The sequence below is a fragment of the Macaca thibetana genome, chromosome 10 (assembly GCF_024542745.1).
Source record: "Macaca thibetana thibetana isolate TM-01 chromosome 10, ASM2454274v1, whole genome shotgun sequence".
Lineage (NCBI taxonomy): Eukaryota > Metazoa > Chordata > Mammalia > Primates > Cercopithecidae > Macaca > Macaca thibetana.
The window spans coordinates 7,559,677-7,578,893 of record NC_065587.1 but is presented as its reverse complement, the minus strand read 5'-3'; the positions used below and the strand labels follow the sequence as shown (position 1 = coordinate 7,578,893).

Below are 19,217 nucleotides of genomic sequence, written 5' to 3'. Positions count from 1 at the left end.
AACAGAACCAAGCCAGGGGACTGGGACCCTGCCCTCTGTTGGGCCTGGAAGGGAGAATGAGCTGGGAGGTGAGGTGGGCAGGACTGCCTCCCTGGCGGAGGAGGCAGCGCGGTGCTGCGCTGCACAAGGCATGAGGGCACTCTGTGGTGCACGATGGGAGGTGGGCGTGGGTGCCAGGCTCAGTGCCAGCACACGGGGGACTGTGGGCAAAGGATCCTCCTCTCCCTAGGCCCCGGGTTTCCCTGTGTCCCGCCTGAACATCGCTGAGGTGCTTTTCACCAGGGCAGAGGCTCTGATCCGGTGGGTCTGGCATGGGCCCAGCGTCCCACAATGGCCCTGCCATCCCTTCTTCCTCCCTTCTCCTCAGTGGCCTACCCTGATGGTGGGGGCAGCCCAGGGTCCTCGACAGAACCTGCCGATTCCTCAATCAGAGCTGGCCCACCTGCCCTTACGTCCCTAGAATCAACCAAAGCTGCGGTGAAGAGGCGTTGGCCGGCCCTTCTGGCAGATCTGGGGACCTCTGACCTCTGACCCTCTCCCCACAGCTGGCTGCTGAAACCCTCCATGGCTCCCATTGCTTTGGGATAAAAGCCATGCCATGCTCCCTGGCAAGCCCGTGACGCAGTGGCCCTGATCTCCCTGGCTGGCCTATCTCCCGAGGGGCCCTCTGAACTCCAGGGAGGCCCTGTGGCCCGTCACTAGCATTGCGCAGCAGGCTTATGTCCAGCGCTGTGCTGGGCACCACAAATGTGGCCTCCCTTGCGCCTCTGACAGTCAGCAGGGAGTGGTGGAGGGGACTTGACCCCGTCGGCAGAGGGCCACGCCTGGTCCTGACCACGCCTCCCCGCCTGCCTCTACCTCCACTGGGCACATGGTCAATCCTGAGCTGTCTGCTGAGGGGGTGCCGGCTGGGTCTGCCCCAGGGCTGCCTGGGGACACGCTGGTGACAGCGCATGCAGGTGGTGGCGTGGGTGGGGTGGGGCTCAGTGTGGCTGGATGCAGGGTGACTGCGGAGGCCAGGGCTGCAGCCCTGACAAGGAAGCGGCTCTCAAGGAGAACGTGCGACAGGTGGCCCCTGGCAGACTCCTCCAGAGCCAGCACTGCTCTCGTCCAAGGCTGCGGGGCCCCAACGCCCGTGATCCCTAAGGGCCACCCAGGCCTCTGGAACAGTCTGGGGTCTCCTGGACTCTGCCTTTTTAGCATATAGCCCCGTGACTCTGAGGCCCATTTTGGCCCTCTGCTAACCTTAGCCTGGCCCTTCTGAAATAAAAGGTCCACAGGCCTGCGCCATCCTCAGGGCCACCGTCTACCTGAGAGCTGCGCTGCTTGGGGAATAATTTGCGAGGCAAATTATTGTCAGTGGCACTGTCTTCCAAGGCAGCAGGCGGGGCCCCAATTCCAGGATGCGCTAGGAGTGTGGCAAGCCACCTTCTCTCGTGACTAGTGGGTGGGTGGGGGTTCCTGCATCTGCTCAGAAAGCAGAAGCCACCGGGATGGAGGGACAGTGCCCTGCAGGGAGGGCTGCAGGGAGGCCTGAGGGCTGGTGGCACCAGGTGCATAGGAGATGCCCACCCAGGAGCGAGACAAGCCGACCTCAGGAGAGGTCTCGTTTCTTGGTTTGAGGAGTCCCAAGTGCCCCTTGGAGGACAGGGACGTTTCGTATTAAAGCAGGTGGCAGGAGCAGGGCCTCCAGAGGCCAGTCTCCTCCTGCCCTGCCTCCTTCACTTCCTGCCTCTACCCTGGCTCCTCAGTGAAGGGTGCTTGGGGCAGACAAGGGGGCTCCCCTGTGGGTGGGCTCCCTGGGGCCCATCCACAGGAGGCATCACAGCCGTGCCCCAGGAGGTTTGGGGGATTGAGATGCGGCAGGGGGAAGGAGCTGGTGAGGGCATGCAGCTGGAAAGCAGCTGGGCCAGTGCTCTTCCTGTGCACCAGGCGGCCCCTCCAGCTGTGTGTGCCCAGGGAGGCTTGGGGACCTGAAAACCAGCAGCTGACACTCACTGAGCATGCTCATGCCGGGCCCTGTGCAAAGCCTGGGGAGGCAGACCTATCACCTGCCTGCCCCTGGAGGGGGAGGGGTGTGGGGTAGAGGGAACCGGATGAGCTGCTTTCACCTGAGCTTTGGTTTCCTTATCTGTAACTCTAAACCTTGCAGGTTGCTGGGAACATTGAACATGTCTGGTATACAAAGAGCCCAGCCTGGAGGCTGCTCAACAGAGGGAAGCCTTGCTCCGGGTTTCTGCGAGCTGCCCTGGAGACGTGGCTGAGGACAGATTAAACAACAACCTGGGGCAGAAGGAGGCAGTGCCCAGTGTCTGAGTACAAACCTCTGCTTCCAGGTGGGCCTCCAGCAGTGGTGCACTCCCTACCCCCACCCTCCCCCGCCGTGACTTCACGGGGATTGGGGCGGGACAGGGGGTAGCTGGCACCTGGAGCCTGTGTCCATGCTCTCTCCCTCTCCCTCTCCAGAGCTTCAGCCTGGGAGCTGTGCGGGCCGCCTGGAGGGGTCCGGGTTACAGGCACCAGGCGCTGTCAATCCCGCCGGGTCTCCAGGGCTCCTGTCGGTCCACCACTATGAACTGACCAACGCCAGGCTGGCTCTGGGCTTCTTGTCTCACTGTCTGGGACTTGCCGTCAAGGTTTTGTTCCTCTCTGGCATTCCAGAGTGCCCTAGTGACATGCTCATGGCCAGTGATGGCGAAGAAGGAAAGGATGGAAAGCGGCTGAACGCCTGCTACGGGCCACACACGGGGCCAGGAGCAGCCTGTCTAGTGCCTCAGCTAAGCTTCTCCAGAGACTAGAAGCCATCTTTGTAAATGAGAAACTGAAGCTCAGATGTGAGCTGGCCCTGGGGTGCTGGCGGAGTTGGTCACTGGGGAAGCCAGGACTGAATCTGGGTCTGACTCTAGAATCTGGTTCAGGATAACCAGAAAGGAGTCACCGTGTGCTTGACTGGAGTGAAGCTCCAACCACGGATTTCTCTGCTCTTAGAACAAAATGCATGGTCCTTAAAGCAATGACACAGCCTGGTGAGCAACCTGAAACCACCCACCTTCCTTGGGTCAGACCAGGAAATCTGGCCTCAGGAAGCTGCGGGCTGCTGGGAGCTGCCTGCTACTCCTCAGTCAAGTCAGGGCTAACCTTGGCCTGCAGCCAACACCTGACCCACTCTTAGCTGGATCCAGCTAGAGAGAGGCAAGGGCAGCTTGGATGGGGAGGGCCAGCAGGAGGAGCAGGCCGTTGCCCCCCAGGCAGGTGGGGTGAGAGGAAGCCAGCAGGCAGGGTGGCAGAGGGACCTGGTCGGGTGGGCCTGTTTTTACACATGGGCTCCTCCTGAGAATGCAGGTGAAGAGGGTGCCCTGTTCTCGGGGGCCTTCCATTTTCAGCTCCAGTGCACATCGGTATTACCATGTCGGCCTGCAGGGCCAGGGGGCCACGGGGGTCAGGACTGGATTAGCAAAAATGGCAGGAGATCACAGAGGGCACTGAGGTTGCATCTCAAAGGGCTTTGGGGCTTTGGGGCCCACTTAGACCAGCGGCCAAGAAACCTAGGGAGGATTAAGGCAGGGCTGGAGCCTGTTCAGATTTGTGCCAAAGCAAAGAGGGCTCTGGCTGTGGCCTCACAGGGAGACAGGAAGGCTGGGCCAGAATCCAGGAGAGAGGAACCGGGGCGGGCAGTGAGATGTGCTCTTGGGTATTTAAACATTAGATGAGAGTTGAGGGCCAAAAGGAGCAGATGGGGGTCAAGTGTGCCCCACCTCCATTGGGATGGAGTACAGTGGGAAGGAAGCTGGGGGGCGAAGGGTAGGGCCACCCAAGAGTGCCAGGGCCCAACGCACAAGGTGGCCTTGGGTGGGCCACATCCTCTCTAAGCCTCAACCTCCCATCCAGGCCAGGCAATGCCCTGAGCCCTCATCTTTTCTCTACTAAGCCCTGCCTGGTCCTGCGACTCCACCTACCCTCCAGCCCTCAGCACAGCTGAGTCGCCATCACCTATCTCCCGCTACCAGCCCCGGCTGTGCATGCGAGACAGTGAGGGACTCAACTGAGGGCAGGGCTCAGGACTCAACCTGGCTGGGGGCCCCAGCTGACCAGACACCAGCCACACTTGGAGCCAGTCCAGCAACTGAGGCATAGCTTGACCACCTGATCCTTCTGTAACAGGAGCCCAGTCCCTGCAGCTCAGTGGGCAGGGAGGCCACGACTTGAGAGGGGCTTGCCCCCACTTTCCTTCAGCCAGGTCACCTGCTGAGCACTGGTCCTGGGCAGCTGCCCCGTGTCATCACCTCCCTCACCAGCACTCAGACCTGCCTGAGCCCCTTCCCACTTCCAAGCACGTCCAGGCTCCGGGGCCCGCCTTCTCTCTGAGCTGGATACCAGCCGCCTGGGCACTGAGGCCCCATCCATCCCCCGGCACCTCCTCCAGGAAGCCATCATTCATGTGCTGAGCCAACTAGCCTCACCCATCCTCCTGCTCTGGGCAAGGCCCTGTGCTGTGCCCTGAGGGGGGCGCCAAGCTGGCAAAGACCTAGCTTCTGCCTCCAGTCAGGGGGTGCTGGTGGAGGAAGGGTGAGTGGTGGGACAGGGGAGAGGAGGAAGGTCCAGTGAGGTTTGGACGAGCAAAAGGCAGCCTTTGCCAGGTAGAACCACCCCAGATGGCACCTGGGTAGAGAGATGAGGGTGTGACCCATGGAGGCAGGGAGTGCAGGAAAGGCTGAGCGTGCAGGGCCAGAGGAACAGACAGAGGTGGCTTCCAGGAGTGGGTGAATGTGCGGGGTGGGGGCAGGGACATAGATTGGTGAAATCAGGGACACCCAGGACCCTGGAGATGGGAGCTGCAGAAGAGGAGGTGCACACGGGGTGCAGGGGAGCTAGTGGGGAGAAGCAGGAATGCATATGTCCGGATGAGAAGTGTCATTGGCCAGGCCGCTCAGGGTGGCTGTACAGTTAAATGAGGCTGGGGATAGTGTGGGACACAGTGTGCGCCCCTTGTGTCAGCCACCATTTCCACAGTGGCCTCCACTATCCTCGGTCTTCCCTGGCCTCCCGGTTCTCCGGCCTCTCTGCCTGCTTTTCTCAGCATAAACAGCCCTTTACCAGGCTCTGGCCTGTGTGCTGGGCCCTTCCAACCTTTCTCTCACTTCCAGCTCCTTTGAGCCTGGCAGAGTGAAGCAGGTCATGGCCATCTGTAGCCCCGTGAGCTCCAGAGGGAAAGCTCCTCCCTTCTCCCCCTGCTAGCAGGACAGTGGGCGCTGAGTGCAGCCATGCGGCCCAGAGGGCTTGGCTGGGGCTGGGCAGGACAGGGATGTCGGGATGGCTGGGGAGACAGGTCTAGGGGCAGAAGGGTGGAGAAAAGCCAGGGGAAGCCTGGGACTCCACCCAGCCCCGCCTGCTCACCTGCAGATCCGTCCCTGGCGGCTTCCCTTTCTGGTGCTTTGCCCTCCGTGCCCCAACTGCGTCACACAGGTGACGCACAGTGAGTGCTTCCTACGTGCCTGGTGCCGCTCTAAGCACCTGCTATGTAGTCGCTCCTTTCATCCTCAAATCTACAGGAAGTACACACCATCACGATCGCCATTTTACAGCTGAGGAAACAGGCTGAGGGAAGTTAAAAAACTCGCCTGAGCAAGCACAGCTTTCAGGGAGTGGACAGAACTGGTACCCAGGCCTCACTCCAAGACCAAACCTCTTCCCTCTCCTCGGGATGCCTGGGGGCTCCTGCAGGTCTGGGCCTGTTTCCTGGGAGATGCCCAGGCAGTGTCTGCTGTTTAAGGGAGTCACGGATGCTGCGACTGCTCCCAGGCTCTGTCTGGCACCGGCCTGGGGAACACTGATGAAGATGGCTCTAACGGTATAGAGGGACAGGGAAGGCTCAGGGGGGCCCTGTCCCCGCTGGAGCCCAAGGTCCCCTCAGGCCAGGCACTGCTTCTTGGGCAGTGTTCCTCTTTGCTCTGACCTCCACAAGCATCGCCAAACACCCACTGCTGGCCAGATCCAGAGAGGAGGCAGAAAAGGTTGGGCCTATATCGGACGAGGTGGAGCAGTTCAGGGAGCCAGGGAGGAGCAGCCGCAGGGGTGCGGGGGCAGGAGTTCCTAGCTGCCTTTCTGTGCTCCCATGTCCTCATCTCTAAAACACTCGCACTGCTCTCAGGGTGGCTGTGGGGTTCAGGTAAACACGCGGCAGAGTGCAAGGCCCAGAGAGAGATCGGGCTGAGTGTCAACTCAGATTGGGCTCCCCGGCCTGCAGCTCAGGCCCTGCGGCTCTCCTGGTTGTGGTGGGACCCCTGGAATGGGCTGGCTGTGAGTTCTGCTGATGTCGTGCCCACAGGAGGAACATCACAGCCAGAACTGCTGCTGGGCCTGCAGAGCCGTGTCCCTCAGGCCTGTTCCGCTCCTAACTTGGGGCCCTGGACTTGGGAGTCCATGGGGCTGGGACCTTGGCCCAGGCTTTGCTCCCTGGCTATGTGGCCTCTCTTCTCAGGGCCTCAGGGTCTTCATCTGTGAAGTGGGGACAGCTGCCTCCCAGGGCTGTGGGGTCACTCACTGGAGAGCTGCCTGGAAAGTCCCTTGCAAACTACAGAGGTGAGGCTGGAGAGCTGGGGCAGAGGGAATGGGCTGAAGATACACCCCCAAGGCTGCCTGAGGGACAGTGGGTGCCCACAGCCGGGGCAGCCAGTGGAGCTTCCATGAGGGGGGTGGGGTGCATCCCACACCCTCAGGACTGGTTTCAGAGGAGGCTCGTGGTCCTGGGGCTCAGCCAGTGAAGAGGGCAGGAGTGGGCTCTGCCCTAACAGGGTTCCTTCAGCCCAAGCAGAACCATCTGTTTTAGGCAGAATAATGCCCCCTTAAAATGCCCACATCCTAATCCCCAGAAACTGTGACCCCACCTGGCAGCAGGGACTCTGCAGATGTGCAAGGACCACGAGACGGGAAATTATCCTGGATTATCTGGAGGGGCCCAACGTGATCACGGGGGTCCTTGAGAGTAACCGAGGGAGGTGGCAGAGGTGGGTCAGAAACAGCGGTGAGGACTGGGGTGGGTCAGGCTGCTGGCTCTGAAGGTGGAGGAGGGGCCGCGGGACAAGGAACGTGGGCAACTCTAGAAGCTGGAAAGGCAAGGAAGGGGATTCGCCCCTGGGGCCTCCAGAAGGAAGCAGCCCTGCTGACATCTTGAATTTAGCCCAGTGAGACCCAGGTCAAATGTCTGACCTACAGAAGATAATAAACCTGCATTGTCTTAAGCAACTGAGATTGCGGGAATCTGTTGGCAGCGGCAAGTGGAGTGGAATACTGCACCTATCCTAAGCATGCTCCAGGGAGACGGGCTTGACTGAGGACCTGGAGCTGACCAGTGTGGCGCACCGCACCCCAACAACCTTGCCACAAGCAGTGTCCCGGGGGCCTGAGGTAAGCTCCCATGATGCACCCTTTGCTGGGTACCCAGATGTTTCATGAAAGTCTCCTAGATAATTGAAATTTATCACTTTAACCTGCAAATCCAACAATTTTAACTGATTGAAATGAGAGTCTACAATTGGTCCCACATTTTGGGGCCTCTTTAAAGTAAACATAGTTACTCTGTTCTTCACCTGTGCTCAGGGACTGGGGTGATTATGACAAAGAACAACTGCCGGGCGCAGCTGAGAATCCAGTGGCCCAGGCCGCCGTGCTGGAGGTATTCTCTCTCTGCGGCCACACTCTAGACTTACAACAACTGCGCCTCCCACTGAGGGCACCCCCCTCCCTCACTGGAGCCAGAATCCCAGCTCGGTCCTGCCCAGCTGCATGGCTGGAGCCCTTAGCCCCTCTGAGCCGCAGTGTCCTCCCCTCCGTGGTTTCTAAGAGATGGTCACTTTGGCTTGAAGGTTCCGCCAGGGGACGGGGGTCTGAGCATCTAGCCGCTCTCATGGGAAGCTGGCCAGTGCTGCAGTCAAGGGTACAGACTCTGGAGCCACGTGGTCCAGGATCTGACCTCACCGTGAAACTCCTCGGTGTCTCACTTTTCTCATCTATCACTGGCTCCTTCTGCCTGTGCCTGTCCTACCCTTCTCCCCTCCCAGAACCCCAAAAGGGGCTCAGGCTGCCCACAGGCCCAGGATCTACTGGGACGAACTGCCTGTGATCTCTCCCACAGGTCAGCAATCCTGGCAGCGTGAACAGATGAGGATGACCCAGTTCTGAGCCCCTCACCATCTCGGCTGCTCTCCCCACGTAGCGACTGGCTCTGAACGTGATGCCCCGGTGCGCCTGACCAGCATGGGGCAGGACGGGAACGGTCACCTCCCTTACTCTCCATACCTTACCTCCATTAATACAGCATGGGGCAGGATGGGAACGGTCACCTCCCTTACCTTCCATACCGTGCCTCTATTAATACAACGTGGGGGCAGCCACACCTCATCAGGAGCTACTGGTTAGGGCCTGAAGTCCAGCAGGATCCTGTGTCTTTACCCCACAGTCTGTTCTTAGAGGAGATGGTGCTAAGAGTGATGAGCTTGTGAGAGAGGGGCTCACTTGTGCTCTAGACTTGAGGCCCCCACACTGACCCTCCTCAGAAGCCCAAGTCTGGTTCCTAGTTCAGGGGTGAGGCCTTGGCTATTGGCTCTCCCTTTGCTTTGTGTTGGAGGAAACTGGAGGAGAAGTCTTTTCTGTCTGGGGCAGGACACGCTCTAAGGGGTGGCATGGGAGGATTCTGATCATCACAGAGGTGGGGGTGCAGGGGAGGGTCCCCACCCAGATGCCTGGCACAGAGATCTGCTTGATCTGTTCCTTCAGTCAGTCTTCCAAACCCAGGCTGAGGCTACCTGCATTCTCAGGGCCTCCGTCCTCACCTCCTGACCCTGCACCAGGGTCTGGTTCTGGGCCTTTATCCACTGACTCCCATTTTTGAATGCAAGCACAGAGGCCCTCCTCCCCACCCTGCACTACCCATTTACAGGATGCCAACCCAGCACGGCCCTCTTCCACCACCCATCCTCTTGCTGGGAAGGTTGCGGGGCACCTGAGGGGCCCCAGCTCCTGGTCCTGCCTGGCTGTGGAGCTCTGGCCTCAGAAGGTACTGCCTGCTTCTCCTAGTAAGTAAGACCGAGGGCCCTGGGCCCCCTAAGACCTGAGAGTGGCCTCAGAACAGTGACATCTCTGGGGCTCCCTCCACCTGCCCCCAGCCACCCTTCCAGAAAGTTCATAGCACTGACTCATGCCTGCCTGGACGGCAGTGGTCATACCTGTTGGCTGTGGCTGAGGCTGGAGGCTCAAAGCCAACCCAATCTGCCATCTCCGGCTCTTCCCAGGCCAACCTGGACTGTCCAAGTCAACAAGACAGACCCATCCAGAGAATTTGCAGAGAACTAGCTTCCAGCCTGAGCTTGCCCTGTCTGCCTGTGTGACCGGAGGTCAATGCTCTGACCTCTCTGGTCCTTACTCTTTTCATCTGAGAAAGAGGGCTGCACCTGTCCCGTCCAGCATGGACTTAGGGTTCATAGAGCACCATCAGCCAGACCCATGAGCGCCTCGAAGCCCCTAAGGAGTGAGCAGGCCTGAAGCCTTCTCAGCAGCACACAAGGCCATATCCCCTGTGGCCCCCAGACCTCCCTCCTGCTTCCTCTCTAGATGCCTGGGTCCCCCTGAGGTCCACAAGGGGGCCATGAAACAAAGCCACCTCTCTGGGACCTTCAGGCTCTGACCTTCACATGGCCCTGCAACCCTGATGCTTGAGACAGCCCACACGGTCAGGACTTCTGCGTAGAGCTCAGCCCTGCAGGGTAGTGTGTGACCTTGGGCAAGCCAGGGCACCCCAGCGAACCTTAGTCTCTTCTTCAGAGAAATGGAGACTGCAATCCCTGACTCCATCACTGCAAACACTGGTGTGAGCTATCTGAGAGCCATTAAGAAGGTCGTGACAACCCTAGGCGACCACAGCTATGCTCAGGAGGTCCTGGGCAGCTGGCGAAGCCCGGAGGCCAGCAGAACAGCAGAACTGACTGATAGAGAAGAACGAGTAGATGAGGAAGTCTGCTTTCCACTGTGCACACACTGAGCTCTGTCCAAGAGCAGTGATATTTCCTCTTCCTTCTCTTTCTCCTCACATCGGTCCCTGATCAGCCCTGCCAGCAGGCTTCCCAAGACACCCTAAGCAGCAGGTGGCTTTTTCCCTGAGAGGTCCTGGAGGTCCTGGCTGGTAGGTTCCCTCCCAGGAGAGGAGATGGGTAAGGACTCTTCTGCCCAGACCCATCTACTCAAATGCCCTCTTTTGCGGCTGAGTCTCAGTGCTGCTTTGCTGACCCTGGGAATCCTAACTGTGTACGTGGGTGTTTACGCAAGTGGGGGAGCTTTATGGCACAGGTCTCCTTACACGCACAGGCCAGTGGATGCTAGCCCTGGGTTCTTTGCTACAAACATACAAACAAAGAACAAACGTGTTTGATGGTGGGTAAAAACTTTAAAAAGGAAAAAGTGAGTTCACACCTGGAGTGGAGCCCCCCGCACTCACACGACACGCGGGACTGCACACACGTGGGCACACCCCACAACACAGACATATGCCCCCACACACACACGTCACACGCACACACAGCACACACACACCCATGTCCACATGCCAGTGCACACCCGAGACACACACTTGCACACACACACACACATGCACACAGGCGCACATACACACGCGCACACACATGCACGCATACGCGAACACACGCACGCACACACATGTGCACACACACGTGCACACACACGTGTACACACACACGTGCACACACACACGTGCACACACACGTGTACACACACACACGTGCAAGTACGACAAAGGAAGTGGAAGAAAAGTGTTACCCATGAGTAGCCGCCGTTTCACCCGCTTGTCCACATCAGCTACTGACGTGGCATTGAACTGAGAGCGCTCAATTGCAGCCTCATCCTTCTCTAAAACACAAGTAAGGGACAAACACGGAGCCAGTGGTTAATGACAGCCCACTTCCCGCGGCCCAAGACAGTCAGCCTCTCGGCGTGGTGCACGCAAAGCCAACACCGCATGCCGGCCAGCTCGGCAGCCTCGCCAAGGGGCTAATCCCAGGAACCTCCAAGGTCGGGGTGTTCAGGGCAAAGCAGAGAGGCAGCGAGGGCGGGGGCGGGGGGACGTGCAGGAAAGGAGGAATGACCACAGAGTGACCTGGGACACAGAGGGGACTCAGGGCCCATGGGCAAGCAGACAGAGGAGGAGGCTGAGGTCAGGGCAGACAGGACCTGTCTGCAGAGAGCCACAGAAGCAGAAAAGCACCACCATGGTGGTTTATGGTGCTTTACGGAGACACAAGTGACTACAGACCCCCGTGGCTCAGGCTGGAGAGGCAGGCACAGGACAAGGCACAGGACAAGGGGACAGGGCCACAAGGTCCGGTGATGGATGCACTGAGACAGCAGAGGCTCTGTCACAGGGATGTGAAGGGGTGTCAACACTCATGCAAAATTAAGAACAAAACATAGGAGATACACACACACACACACACACACACACACACACACACACACACACACACACAATGGATCCAATAGAATAGACAGAAAAACCACGGGATCGATTTGGGCAGCGCTGGTTGCCTGCTTGTCTATAGAGGACTAGGGCTAAACATTCAAGTGCTCAACAAGGGGATGCAAAGAGGGATCGCTTATTTTAGGAGCATGCAGGGGACAAGCGGCCCCGAGTGGGCCAGGGAGCATCCTGGCTATGCCAAGAGGCTTCCTGTGGAGGGGCAGGTGAGGTTAGCTGGGTTGATTTTCTTTGCTCAGAGGGAAATGTGTGGAGACATTCGTTCCCAAGGGGGACACGGATGAACAGTGGGCGAAGGCAGGTGAAGGCATCTCTTCCTGGCCAGGAGTGGAAGTAGCAGCAGCAGGGGCCGGGTAAGGAAGGTGGTTTCTAACGAGAGGGGAGGGAAGGTGGGGCTGGGGAAGTTACTTTAGAAAGGAGATCCAAGCAGGGGCCTTCACATGCAGTAGACATCGAAAAATAAAAAAGGAAGAAAGGATGATTCGGTGGACGAGACAAGATGTGTTAGACAAAGGCTGGGTGTGTCTGGCCCGGCAGCTCTTTGCACTGCCCCTGTGGCCGCAGAGTCGGCTCCAGCAGAGGTAGCAAACCCTGCGGGAGACCTCGAGCAGACGAGACAGGAGGGAGGCTGGGTGGCCTGGGAGAGTCCCAGGCCGGACAGTGGAGGGAGAGAGGCAGGAGGAGAGGAGGTTCTAGATGGGATCAGGCTGCAATAGAGACACTGGTTTGAGACCGGGTTTGGCTTTTAATTCTTTTTCAATTGGTTGGTTGGTTTGGTTTGGCTTTTGGCTCTGAAAATAATTAATGAACGTCAGTTATCAGACAAGACAGGCAATCAGGGACCATCACCAGAAAAGCAAGATCAATGAGATAAAAATGAAATATAAAATGGTTGTCTGGAAGAAGAGGCCACACAGAGGAAGGGAGAACCACCGCAGGCAGCAGAACCCGTGATGACAGCCCCGGACTACAGAGGTGACAGCCTGGCACCCGCCCAGGCCCTGCTCCCTGAGACCCAAGGGAGTAGCGTCCTGGGGGACAGGGCGGGGGGGCACACCCTGGCCTCATGGGCTTCTGTCTGCCGACCAATCCTTTCCTGTCCCCCGAGTCTCCCTCAAGAAGTATCTTCCAGATTGACAATAAGAAACGGGGCCTAAAAAAATAACTGACTTGTGTTGGGTTTCTAAAGTTTGCCAGCACAGGGAGGGTTGAACTCTGGCACCAACTTTGAAACTCCACCCTTTCTCAGTTAAAAAATTTGCTGTTATTTTTAAATGGGAGAAAAAAACCTACTAGTGATTATGGCATGAAATAATCACAAATATTCAAGCTTCCTCTTGGAAATAGGGACCAGGAGGAAGGAGGTGACGGAGACTCAGATCAAGACTCCATGTGACAGGTGAGAGACGGGCTGGGGCAGCGGCGGGAAGAGCGGACTTCAGGTTGGGGAGAAAGGCCAGCAGGGGCCCGGCAGCTCGGAGAGACCAGCAGTGAAAACGCCACACCCACGCAGGGCCCACACTGTCCACCTCCCCTGGAGTTTAGTCAGTGACCACTGAAAGCAGAGTTCTGAGGAAACCTCTCGGTTTTCCAGACGGCCGTGGGCAGCTCCCATGACTAACGTGGCTGTGTGCAGTTACCTGAATCTGGCTGTTTTCCGTACCAGGGGAGGAAACACCTGGGTTTCTGAACAGAAGGTCTTAGGTGTGTACACCTCCCTTCTCCCCACACACCCACACCCCCTGCCTGGGGCCACCCCTCACTTCCAGGACGAGGACGTGCGGAACCCCCGCTGCTAGGGAACCCACGTCAGGCGTCGCCAGGGAACACGAAGCAGAAGAGCCTAGTCCTGGGGGCTGCGGGCCCAGAGAAGCCTCCCCAGAAAGCTTCCCCAGGGGGGCCGGCCATCCCCACCATTGCCATGGGCTTGCCTTTCCTTATTTCCCTGGAGCTTCCTTCCAGGGAACCCGGATGTGGCAGGGTGCTGGCCCTGCTGGTGCACGCATGGGGGGTGGGGGCGGGGGGTGCAAGGGTGGCGTGCGGCAGAGGTGCCTACTTACCGATGCACGTGCGACCGTCTGAGTGGAGGGCGTACTTCTGGTGGCAGCCACACATGGGGCCTGTGTCTGTGTCCTCACAGCTGTGCTGGCAGCCTCCGTTTCCATAGTTACAGGTTACTAGTTAGGCCCAAAGTGTACACACGTGTGTATAAACAGAACAACAAAAACGATTAGTTTGTCGGTGTTGGCTGCTTCCTTCAGGGTTTGGGGAAACTGAGGCCTAAGAGCATCAGTGGGTAGGGTCATGAGGCTCGCCGGGCAACGGGTGCGCGTTTCCCTGCACTTCAGCCCCTCCAGGGACCAGGCCTGGAGTCACTCACTGCCTAGAGCTGAACTGGGGTGGGACAGAATGGACTTGGGGTTGTCTAGGCTTTGATCAGAGCAGGCACAGAGCTGATGCGCTCAGATGGCGGTAGATGAAGACAGCTTCATCCTTCCCAGGCTGCAGGACCCTTTACAGCCGCCTGTCTCCATGGGGCAAATGTTTGTCAATGCCAGGACGTACTTGTCAAGCTGTCGGGGGAGCGACATGGCGGCCCGTGGTTCCAGGTGACGCTCATTTCCTTAGTTCTGGCAGAGCTTTCCTTCCTCTGTCTGTCTTGGGGCGTGTGGACGTCCCCTCTCAGAGTCCCAGGGGCCATCTCAAACTCTATCCCCTCAAAGCCCTAATCCTCCGGGAGCTCGGCAATGTCCGAACAGACAGACTCATGCAAATTAATGTCATCTAAGGTACCGTTTTGAAAATCACCTAAATAATAACCACGTTCCACTGTTTTCAATGGCTGTGGCCTGGAGGATCTGGTGCCTTTCAGCCCAGAATCTCAACATGTTTCACATCAGCAATCTGGGTTGGCTGAAAAGGGGGCAGAACAAAAAGGAGTCTGAAGTAGATAAAACTACAAATTCAAGTTTATTTACACACATGGTCTGTCTCCAGGGTGAGAGGGATCTCTAGAGGGGAGCAAGGTGACCCAGGTGCTCCCCAGGGGGTGTAGGGCCCCTGCCTGGTGATGCTGGTGAGACAGCTGCACGCCCATCCCCTGAACGCAAATGTGCACGAGGACCTCAGTATGGGGCGTGTTCTTGGATACTTTAACCATCTGTCCAGAATTCAAGCTACACTCTAATTTGTTATGCAAAACCCTAGTGATCAAATATGCAAAAATAAATCCCAGACCAAGTATGATTAGAGGGGGCAAAAACCCCAAATCCTGAGAGTTTGAATAAATTCTGTTCTATTAGGTTGACCCCTGAGCACAGCTGGTACCAGAGGGAGGTCAGTTGGTGGCAACTCCCAGAGAAGGATCTCAAACATTTCAGAACTGACTTCTCAGCTCATCTCCTTCACAGAGACCGACGCAGGGCCTTCCTGCCCACCTGTCCTGAGTGACGGGGTGCCTCAACCTTGGACACGTGCCGTCTCCACAGCGGGTGAGGAGGATGTCAAGAAAATGGCTTGGTATGGGGACAGGTGTCTGCTCAGTGCCTCAGATGCTGTCCTCTGTAACCAGAGGTTCTAAGTGGCTGCTCCTCCTTCCATAGGGAGCTGAGGACCATCCAGAGGAGGGAGCTGACTTCTGGGGGGAAATTTCAGGGACCTGAAAAATGCTTCCAGAAACACAACTGGGCTTCCAGCACGAAGCCCTCCAGCCCCTTCTTCTCAGTAGTGACTCTTCTCCGGGGTGGAGCTGACACCCTGGATGAGGGCTCAACTTTCATCTCTCAACAGCTTGTCTCAACGGCCAGGAAGGAACGCAGGGAAGCCAGTGATTCCGGGAGGCTGCAGCTCCGCGCAGATCTCAGGCGATGGGGAGAGATCCAGGTGGAGCCCATTTCGGGCTGGACGTTGTGTGCCTTTCTAGGACCCAGGAGATTCCTGTTTCAGAGTGGGCAGGGGTGCAGCTGGGGAGAAGGCTGTTCTTTTTGAGCTCCAGGCTCCTGGAGACAGGCTGTTCCCCAAAAGTGACTCTAATGAGGATGGAGGCCTGTCTGAGGCAACTCGAGGGGGATGCAGGCTCCGGGGCCCTTGTTCCCTCCACATAGTCATCTGTGCACCTCACAGACCCCCAAGGGTCAAGCCTTCAGGTACTGGAGAGTCTATGGCTTATACACAGAGATGTCTGAGCTCAAGCTCTGGTGAGACGGACAGAAGGATGGAGAAAAGCTCCTCTGGCCCTGGCCCTGGAATGGGTCCTGGGCTCTGGATGGATGACAGCTTGGTTCAGAGCCCTGCAGTCCTCTGGAGCCACGGAGGCTGGTTGGTTAAGCCAGGCCTCAGCCCCCAACCCAGCTTGAGATCTGGAATTTCCTGGAATGCAAGTGACTTCAAGGACTAGAGCGAATGCCTCAGAGCTAACTTTACACCAGCCTTGCCTCACGAACCTCAGAGAAGCAGCCAAAGCTGGGCTGGCTGGGCAGCCGCCTGTGCAGGCCCTTCACGGGAGGCCTCAGGTCCCGGAAGTCACATCAGGCTCTCCATACCTTGGTGATATTCAGCCGCCCACGGAGAGGGTGGGACTGCTGTTTCTCAAGCCAGCACATATTCCCTTTCCCTGGCGGGGGCAGCTGGGGTGAGGGTTGTGGGGGGCGTCCTAGCTGCTCACAGGGCCCTGCCTAGTCCCTGACCTCTCACACCAGGCTGGCGCTCAGAAGATGCTCTCTGAGCAAACTCCTCCTCCTTGTAGTGCTTGTACTATGGGGTCAGGGAGCAAGCTGGCCCCGGCCAGGATGCCTGCAGCCTCTCCCTGGCACTGGGCTCTCGGCCTGTCTTCTGCCTAAGGGAATGCACTGTCGTTCTGGCCAGGGCTATCCACAAGCCTGCTGACTCCATGCAATTTTGACCTTGGCCTTCCTCGTGAGGAAACTCAGATCACACAACAGGGGGACTGGGAAAGCTGGAGCCAGCATCTTCTGTTCTGAGGTGGCCGGGGGCAGAAGACTTCTCTGCAGCTACAGGAATCCATCTGGTGTGGAGAGGGGGCCTGGCTGGAGCCCTGGGGCTGGAGGCTGGCACTTCCAATTGAGACTGCCCCTTTTGGTCCTGCCCTGGGTGACAGTATACGGGCTTATCTTGGCCATCCCACAGGAAAGAGCCAGGAACACAGAGAAAGGTGGTCTGCCTCTGGGAGCATATGTGGGACAGAAGGAAGCACCTCCACTTTGGAGAATGGATGAATCACATCTGGTGTACGTGGGTCCCCAGGGTCTTGGTGACTGTTCTAGGAGACCATGAGTTGGGAAGGGTGTGGCAAGGCACCCATAGGAGAGCTGATGACAACTAAGAGAATCAGTGACTGTGGACGATGGACCAACAAGGGCCAGCTGTCCTCTCCACAGAACGGTGGGTGGAAGAACGGTCATTTTCTTTTTTTTTTTTTTTTTTTTTTGAGACGGAGTCTCGCTCTGTAGCCCGGGCTGGAGTGCAGTGGCCGGATCTCAGCTCACTGCAAGCTCCGCCTCCCAGGTTTACGCCATTCTCCTGCCTCAGCCTCCCGAGTAGCTGGGACTACAGGCGCCCGCCACCTCGCCCGGCTAGTTTTTTTTTTTTTTTTTTTGTATTTTTTAGTAGAGACGGGGTTTCACAGTGTTCGCCAGGATGGTCTCGATCTCCTGACCTCGTGATCCGCCCGTCTCGGCCTCCCAAAGTGCTGGGATTACAGGCTTGAGCCACCGCGCCCGGCCTTTGAACGGTCATTTTCTTTATGACAGCAGGGCCACCTAGGGTGAGGACCACCTTCTCTGTTGGGAGTTGGAACTGGACACTTCTCCCTAACATTTTTCTGCATTAGAAAATGGGCTTGAAATGAGGCACTTGTCTCTGGCCAGAGATGGAAAGTGCTCCCAGCAGTCTCCTTTGGCTCTTTGTAAAAAAGGGCAAATGTGACATCACTTTGGCTATCCCTGGTGCCCTCATCTTCCACGAGGAGAGGCCCATCCCACCATCTTCCCACGAAGCTGTGGGCAGGATGCTCTGGCTCCCAAGCTTCTGAGTTCAGCCACTGTTCTGCTTGGTTTCCTGGCTCCTACTCCTACTGGGGGACGGGGTGACCGCATTACGAGGCTGGACTACACGTGGGCCCTGTAGGCAGACCACCAAGCAGATCCTGAAATGGTATCTTTGGCCAGAGGCCTCATTCAGCCCAGATCTCCCAGAGTATCACCATCGGCAGGCAGCCTTGCAGGGGTCAGATTGTGAGTTCTGATCTTTAAATTTTATTTTACAGATGCGGTCTTGCTATGTTGTCCAAGCTGGACTCAAAGTCGGGCTAGAGTGATCCTCCGGCTTCCGCCTCCCAAGAAGCTGGGACTATAGGTGTGCAGAGTTCTGATCTTCGGTCCCGGAAAAATGGTCAGCACAGCCCAGAATGGTGCCACTTCTGAACCACACTCTTTTCCTTCCTTGTACTACTCATACCAGGGGCTTCCCAGGCCCATCGAGAAACCTGGTCCTGTAGACCTCTGTGCCACGGCCCCACTATTCCTGCAGCAGACCTTAGGCTCAGGGGCTGCCATAAGATCCAGCCCAGCTCCTGGGGCTACACTGGTGGTGTCATGCTTGGTGTGGAAAACCCCAAGGCTAGGGTTCACAACCCTTTTCCCTCATGCCCTGTCAGGCCCCTTCCGCAGGCCCTGCCCTTCTCTCCACCCCATGGGGCTGGGGACCCTCCCTGGCCAAAGTCCAGCAGACTGGACAGACCCTCCAGAAAGCAATGGCAGGAGACGCATGGGACGTTTGACCCATTTGTCTCCATCTACCTACGTGTGCAGTCCTTCTGGTTTTGGGCAAGGTCAAAGCCGGGCCTGCAGTCGCAGGCCACCCCACCTTTGGGCGTCTCCCGGCAGATGTGGGCACAGCCATGGTCTTTGTTCATGCAGTTCATACCCTCTGGGAAGAGAGACAGACAGAGACGGGTTGGGGACCAGGCAGAGAGCGACAGAGAACATTTCAGGCTGAAAGGGGATAGCCAATGATATGTAACAATCAAATGGGCTGTCATTGCATGTATCATGCACACACACGCACGTGTGCACACACACGTATGCGTGTGTGCAGCAGCCATCTACATGGATATCCCTTAGGGAGAAAGCAAGAGCACGGTGCCTGGGTCTAGATTCAGGCTTTGCTCTGTGGGTTGCACTGTAAATGGTACCTCGTGACCCACAGAGACCAAGCTCTTGCTCTAGGTCAGATTGCGGGGCGTGGTCTGAGGAACTACTTTTGTGTCAGGGTGATCTGCTCCCTTCTCCTGAGCCACCCATGGTTCTAGGGTACCCCCACCCGCCCAGCAGACTGGATCTCCCCTCTCTGTCTGCCTGCAGTGGCTCATACCCCCTTCCGTTGACCTCAGTTGATGTTTATCTTCCTGGTGATTTGTGAGGCGTTTCCAGAATTTATGAGGTCAGGGGTCAAGTGAGAGGTTGTAGGTCACAAGTCCATCAAGAGGCCAAGGCAGATGAAAGGGAAGAGCCTCTGTTTGCCACCCCACTGGCTCTGTGACCTGCCTTCCACCTCCACCCACAGGAAGCTCAGGCAGGAGCTAAGCCGGCTCGGGGAGCGGCAGTGAAGGCTGCGGATGGCGAACACGCACAGGGCGACCTCCTTCCCCCGGGACACACTG

General features: G+C 57.7%; 3 protein-coding genes across 4 annotated transcripts in view; 1 reads left to right on the top strand and 2 right to left on the bottom strand.

The window, feature by feature from the left end:
• Positions 1-10,492, bottom strand: part of TTLL12 (tubulin tyrosine ligase like 12) — a 91,828-nt gene extending 81,336 nt beyond the window's left edge. Inside the window, 1 exon segment of the mRNA XM_050805854.1 lies at positions 10,474-10,492. The gene's annotated coding sequence lies outside the window, so the exon portion shown is untranslated.
• Positions 1-19,217, top strand: part of MPPED1 (metallophosphoesterase domain containing 1) — an 822,621-nt gene that overhangs the window by 556,926 nt on the left and 246,478 nt on the right. The gene's annotated exons all lie outside the window — the stretch shown is intronic.
• Positions 1-19,217, bottom strand: part of SCUBE1 (signal peptide, CUB domain and EGF like domain containing 1) — a 145,330-nt gene that overhangs the window by 43,994 nt on the left and 82,119 nt on the right. Inside the window, exons 5-7 of one of the 2 annotated variants that reach the window (XM_050806163.1) lie at positions 18,359-18,484; positions 13,600-13,716; positions 10,825-10,914 (exon numbers count right to left, since the gene is read on the bottom strand). In XM_050806163.1, the coding sequence (XP_050662120.1) occupies positions 10,825-10,914; positions 13,600-13,716; positions 18,359-18,484 (333 nt within the window). The remainder of the gene's footprint in view (positions 1-10,824; positions 10,915-13,599; positions 13,717-18,358; positions 18,485-19,217) is intronic. The other variant, XM_050806164.1, reaches the window with a different exon arrangement.